The sequence below is a fragment of the Rhodamnia argentea genome, chromosome 9, assembly GCF_020921035.1.
Source record: "Rhodamnia argentea isolate NSW1041297 chromosome 9, ASM2092103v1, whole genome shotgun sequence".
NCBI lineage: Eukaryota > Viridiplantae > Streptophyta > Magnoliopsida > Myrtales > Myrtaceae > Rhodamnia > Rhodamnia argentea.
The window spans coordinates 18,164,869-18,172,130 of NC_063158.1; the positions used below are offsets into that span (position 1 = coordinate 18,164,869).

General features: G+C 40.9%; 1 protein-coding gene across 1 annotated transcript; it reads right to left on the reverse strand.

The window, feature by feature from the left end:
- Positions 1 to 5,371: 5,371 nt before the first annotated feature.
- Positions 5,372 to 5,863, reverse strand: LOC115732677 (putative invertase inhibitor). The gene has a single exon (XM_030663361.1). It carries the CDS (start codon positions 5,861 to 5,863, stop codon positions 5,372 to 5,374), a length of 492 nt encoding a protein of 163 aa, XP_030519221.1.
- Between the last annotated feature and the right edge of the window lie 1,399 nt (positions 5,864 to 7,262).

Sequence of the window (7,262 nt, forward strand, 5' to 3'; positions counted from 1 at the left end):
AATCTCCCTTTAAGACAAAGTCGGATTGGGAGATCTCGAGGGAAGAGGACAAAGGTCCAAAAGTCACAATAATTGAACCGTTTCAAGGTTCGAGAATTGAAGCCAGAGTCAAATTCACCCGAGCGGTAAGGGAAGAAATCTATTCGATCGGCCTCACGAGATAGAAGCTGTCGAAGGAAGAAGCGGAAAGGCTGAACATCACTAGGGGCCTTTGATGGGGCAGCTTGGAGCAATCGTATACCAAGCTTTAAAGGGACCCTATTGGAATCAAAGGAAGGAATGCTCTCGAACAAGAAAGGAAGATAGATCGCAACCCAGGCTTGAAGAATCCAGAGCGGACCCGACAGCACGCTATCTTCCTCAGAATTTGACATTAATCGAGCGGCATAGGAAACACTTCTATACAAAGATGCCAAGGCAAGAGGACCAATAGTGACAAGATTCCCTTTCGCTAGAAGTGAGGCAAGGTCAAAGTAATCCTTGGACACTTTAAGGGTCGGGCTAAAGAATAGATACTTCGACAGCCAAAAGAGAAGGAAAGCCGTCTGCTCCTCATGGGTGACTGCCCCGGATGTTCTACAATGAGTATCGATAAACTTCCCATAGGCAAGAGTATCATCAGAGATGGGGCGATCCTTGGTTTTCCCCGGGTTTTTGATGTAAGTCCCATAAGGAGAGAGACCAGCAATGGCAAAAGTATCTAGAAGGGTTATAGACATGGGACCTCATGGGAAGAAAAAGCAATTGATAGAGGAAGACCGGAAACTTATAACGGACCCCGGTAAGCCCCTATTCAAATCGTGGGACAGCATGCTAACCTCAATCGTTGTCCTTATCTGGCTGTTTCCCAAAAGGCGACTGTTGGGATATCATCTTAGAGCCTTTGAAACCAAGCGTAAGCCTTGTCATCAAATAGCGGAAAACTCCTAAATCGCTGAGCCGGCATGGACCAAATATTCTCTAGTGAAGAGGCTTGAATAGGAAGTTGTTCATCCGCCCGCATTGGGAAACAAGATTGAAGAGACGCTGGAACATGGTGATGATCGTGAAGACTGGGTCCAAGAATGAAACTGGCATACTCTCGTTGAGTGTTCAATAATTTGAAGAAACAGTGATCAGCATCATTACTATTGATGATCTCGTCGAAGCGGGCAATGAACTGGTGAGGAAGGAACTCGGGGGTTTCGGTCGTCATGAAGGTTTGGAATGCTCGAAAAAGGGTTTAGGGTTTAGAGAAAACCTTGGACACGTAAAGACGACGAGTGAAAGCTTTTTCAAAATCCTTAAAAGCAAGACGAAAAGGGCTGATACACGGTATGAAGTTGAAAGGATTGCGTTTCGGGAAAAGGGATCAAGGGAAAAGCGTAATCATCATTTTTACAGTTGGAGACCATCAAATTAGAGGAAAATATTTTAAAAGAGGTAAATCGTCGATTTACATCTTTTAAAAGGGGGCATGTGTTGACACCTAAAACAATCCAAGAAGGCTCGTGACAACCACGTGAGGGGGCGATAATCAGCTACAAGAAGGAACACTGAAGTAAGGTACGTGCCGATCAAAAAGGGTGCCACGTGTTAGGGTAAATTCTGGCGCCACTTCCTTCCAAAACAAGAAAAACGCGCGGAAGGGGGCCACGATCGAAGCAGTTGCTAAAAGATTGGCGGTAATCCTCACGAGGTAAAAAGAAAAGGCGCAAAGACTAGGAAACCGTCATCCACGTGGCTTATGGAAAAGGGTAAAGCGTGGGGCCGAAGGAAGAAACCGTTCGGCGGTTATCAAAGAGTCTGCCTATAAATACCCCGTAGTAGCAACATACAACAACAAACACAAAAGCACTTATCTTTTCAACTAGCTCTTAGTCTTTAGTCTAGCCTAGCCATAGCTTTTCGGATTCCCGTTGTCGATTCAATTCCGGCGAGTTTCATATCCAGAGTCGGGTGTCGTCGATTCAATTCCGGTATTGTGTCCTATAATCCCCCATCCGGTGCTGTTGATTGAATTCCAACATTGTGTCCTACATCATTGCTCGATCCTGTCGATTTAATTCCGGGATCGTGTCGAAGTTTGCTACATACTTCTACTATTGCACGTATTGGGCTGTCGAAGTTGTTGAGAGTCCGTAACACCTTTTGTGTTAATAAAAACATCTACTGCATTTGACACTCTCTGTCCAAAACCGACCCGTAACTCCTTTTTAGAAAACGAACGGATTAAGTTCGATAAAAGATTCTAGCGTCAGCAATCTCTTTTGGGCTATAGTTATTTTGGGCCTAAAACCCATAACCAAGAAAGCCCGGTCGAAGGATTTCGACGCGCAACAACTGTTTAATGGAAATATTATCGAAATATGTCTTGTGTGTGAGCTCGTTAGGCAACATTCTACTCAAGATCAATTGTTAATCGTGGAGGTTTGAATATTTCGAATTGGATACTTCAAAATTGTTGCGCCAAATTGCCGGCCAAGCAAAGAACATAAGAAAGGAAAGTCAGAAGGTGGGCTTCGCTGACCCAAGTTTATTGGGATGCTGGGCGTGGATTTCTTTTCATGTTGACGTCGTCCAAGAAGTCCACGATTAGAAAAATGTACTTGTGGATTGCTCCGTAAATTACCAAAAATATGTGTAATAGGTAGATCTATCAAAATGAGTCCAAAATTTATTGAATAACCCATATTCGGGTAAAGTATTCTACAAGTGTCAAAATTTGTGTACAACGCTCACTTTAGTACCAAAACTTTCAAAACGATCATTTAAGTGCTAACTTTTTTTAAAAATGATCACTTCAGTACCAACTCCAATTTGAGCTGACGTGGGCTATTTTTTATTAATATTTGAGCTGACGTGGCTAGCCGGAGTTGGCTTTCAAAAAAATTTGACACTTAAGTTATCGTTTAAAAAAAAATAACACTTAAGTAATCGTTTTAAAAGTTTTGGCACTGAAGTAATCGTTTTTCAAAAATTTGACACTTAAGTAATCATTTTAAAAGTTTTGGTACTAAAATAAACGTCGTACACAAGTTTTGGCACTTGTAGCGTATTTAAGCCACCCATATTCATTTAAATAGATTACACATGGCTCACTTAAAATTTTGCACGCCAATCATAAATGAATTTTAAATGACAACATAAAAAGAAGGATCGTAAATGGATTATATATGTTAGGAACACATTTACCCCCTACTTAAGTCATTTTCAAAATAAGCCCGGCTCACTGTTTCATCTTCCTTTGTCAGTCGCATGTTTTTTTTCTTCCCCGAGTTTTCGACTCGCGGTCTGAGACGATTGGTTTGAGCACCGTCTCGATGAAGTAGGTCAGAAGCAGTACAGGCGCAGCCCGCACACCTCCACACTCGGCAGCTTCTCCTCCATGGCGTCGTACGCCCCGTACATGTCCCTCGCCCTCTCTGTCTACACGCCCGCCCTGCCTCCTTCCCTTCCTCCTCCGCCTCACGAGCCATTCGTGGCCAGCACCTTCTCGATCGACGTCTCCCCCCCCCACCAATCCTTCCCCTGGTTGTTCCCGCCGTCAGTAGTCGTGTCCGCCATTTCCCATGCTCAAGCACGACGCTTTTCGAGGAGACAACTAGGTAGTAAGATAGTGTCGCGGCACTGGAGGACGGGACGAACTTATGAAAATGGAAACCTAGAGAGAAGGTAGAAGAGTTGATGAAGGTCGGTTTCTAGAAAGAGTGTATAACGAGTGGTAAAGTGGGAATAATGATTTTGTTGAGGGGAGGGAGAAAAAAAGCATGCGAAAAAGCTCGTTTTAGCGAGGCTATGGAGAGAGTGAGAGGTACTTGGTTTGATCATAAATTGTTTGTACATATCAGATGTTGGATAGCGATGATGAATGCCGAATAATAACTATAACGAAAAACCCAACACATTTGAGCAATTCTGTATTGAGTGTTGGAACTGCATAATGGATAATCAAAATCGAAAAATATCACATCAAATAAGTATTATTGAACCGGCGTTCACCGACATATTGAGATCTCGTTTATATTTAACTGAAAACCAAAACTACAAATCGTTTCATGATTTTTAAATAACGGGGGCCGAACTCCTATAACCACATTCATGCTCCCGTCCATAACCGGACTCCTGAGTTCACCCTCACTGATTCGACGAGCCTATCCATGGAGCCTCTATTCTTTAAAGGCAATAATATAAACAGAAAAATACTAAAACTGAATCTCGAAACAAGTTGAGTATGAGTAGGGTTAAGTCGGCTATGGTTCGAGAAATTTACATTGCAAATTAGTTGGACCGGTCAATATGGGTCGGATCATTTATAACCCAACTTAACCGTACCGTTGATAGGTCTGCCGACAATGTGATCAATAATCTACATAAGTAAATATTTACAGACTCGTACAAATTATTGCCCTCATTGTCTGCCATGTAGACTCCTAAACAAGAATAGGTTTCTTGAGCTCTCAGCTTCTGAAGGTGTCAACTAGGACAATTTGAAGATTTTCCATTTATTTACAGTATTATCATAATTATAATTCCTTAATAGTACTTTAAATAGTACCATCAGCAGCCTAGGACCGTCTTAGGCTGCGTTTAGAAACACTTTCCTAGAGGCCCCTTGGGTAAATGTTGGAGTGTTAGGTTAAACACCTTTGGGAGATATACGTGTTTTCAAAGTCCTCCAGACGCCTTGTTCCCAATGCAAGTCTTAATCAGGTTAATGTGACAAGAGAGGTTAGCAAGCATTACTAAAGTAGCGGGACTGGGATGCTACACGACCACTAATTGAAGCCAGTCATGAAAAAAAAAAAAAAAAGCGATTAAATGTGTCATATGTGGCAATTGGCTCCGTTTTATTTCACATAAAATGACTAATTTGAATATGATTTATATATGTAACATGTAACAAATGGGGACTAAGTTTAACTTGAACAATCCAAAAGGCGTGTCATTATTCGTAAAAGTTGAATCTTGATTTATATGCGTCGTGCAACATGGCACGACAATAAATATCGATACCCTCTTTCTAATAGTATATATATATAGAAATAGATGCGACTATTATAAAGAGGTCAAATTGGGTCAAAATGGTTTTTTTTTTTTATCGTACTTTATAATTCGTGCCTTGTTACACAAAAGGGTCACTTCATTAATTTCCTTTGAAAATTTATATATGACAGTAATTTTAAACATAATAAAATCAGGACATATTATATATCAATCTACATGTACCGATCTATATTGTATGGAAGGTTTTTAATGGTGTCACAATTTGAACAAAAGTAAAAAGTAAAATTGAAGAGTTAGAAACCCGAACGATGCAAAACCATGACCAAATAAAGAAAAAGAAAAAACGAGCATTCTTCTGAGGCTCTCGGTCATCATCCCAAACCCTTCACGACCCCCTAACAATCGCAAGAATGGCGAGTTCTATGTAAAACTGCTGCGTCACGTCTCCGTTCCGTTTCGTCAACGGCAAGGTCGCGCCCTGCTTCTCCTTGAACTGACCCTCACACTTGTCCGCATCCGTAGACACCGTGGTCGCCGAGAACTGAACGCCGGGATATAGCAGTGCCTGGTACGCCCCAACCGCCCCTTTCGTGGACTCGACCGAGTCCGAGTACAGGTCCGAGCAATCAGACAGGCACTTCTGCACGTACGGCTCCCACTTCTGCTTCAGCAGCTGCTGAACGTACGAGCCCGTGCTCGTGACGCTGCTTTCTAGCAGGTTAAACGCGATGAGGCCCAAGCCTCGAACGTCGGCCGTTTGGCTCCTTGGGTCTGACCCGAGAGCCTTCACACAGTAGTCGAAGTTCATGTTCGGGGGCTTGAGGCCGCACACTTCAGCAATTGTCCGCGACGACGTCGGTGACAGTCGATTCAGCATGGAAGGGGATGAGAGAGGAGGCTAGGGAGAGGGACAAGGTGCAGAGTACACTATTCCTTTTTTTTTCTTTTCTTTGTTGATCAATTGAAGACCAAGTAGCACTTTATAAAGAGCGATCCATACTCTTTACTATGGGAATGCAAAGCAATTTACGTTACAAAATTTTGTTTTTAACTAATTTAAAAATCAGGAGTAAATTCGTGAATGCAAGTCATATTGTCATTCATTGGAAGTGAAGTCTCTGATATTATAGTATTTATGGCTGTGGATTTATTTACCTTTTACACTTTCCTCTTTTATATTTATATTTAAGGGAATTGAAAAAAATAGATCCCGAACTTTGGCCCGATACGCTATGTGGTCCATGAACTTTAAATTTGTTCAATGTAATCCTTAAACTTTAGCTTAATGCCCAATGTCGTCCCCGAACTTATAATTTGGTCAATATGATCATTGGACTTTTGCTGCATATACAATTCATTCCCTGAATTGTATGAAAACGTTTAATATTGTCCTCCCATTAATTCAATGTCGGGGACAATATCGAACATATTTATATAGTCTATTGACTAAATTGAGCATGTATCAAAAGTCTATAAACTGTTTTAAAGAAATTAAAAATTCAGGAATGACATTTGATACGGGACTAAAGCTCATGCACTATATTGACTAAAAATTTAAAATTTATAGACCATATTGTATATTTGGCCAAAATTTAGAGATCATTTGTGTCCATTACCCCTTAATTTTACTAGCTCAATCCATTTAGAATGACTCATTTACTGAACATTCACTCTTTTTGCACTTGATAATATTTTGAAACAATTTAAAATTTTTTTCCTTCAGCTCTTCTCCTGTGACTCGATATAGAGGTGGCCATAGTTCGGAACCGGCCGGTTCCAATTCATGGCCACCCATGAACCGAAACGGGCGATTCCGGGCCTGTTCGGGTTTTGATTTTTATATTTAATTTTTAAATAATAAATTATGAAATAAAAAATTTATAAATTATCAAATATAAATTATAATCTAATTGTACATTGTAATCAAATTTGGGGGGAAAAAGGGAGAGGAAAGTGGCTTGAACTTAATGAATTATCATTAAGCGCATACATATCTTTTTGGGGATAAAAAAATCAAAACTCATGTAGTTCTTTTACCTTTGATAACCCTAACTTACCTCATCGTCAATCGTCGCTACCCGTTCCGGTAGTCGTGGCGGTGGTATTTTCATCATCATCATCGAAGAACTCAGCTTCTGCATTGCGATCTATCTCATGTTGTCGAAATTGAGCCTTTGTCCAATCATTGAGACAAGCTTGAGTCTCCACCGAATCCGGATGTAATCTTGAATGTCGGTCGTCCAAAATTAATCATTCAACACTAAATGCTTGTTCAA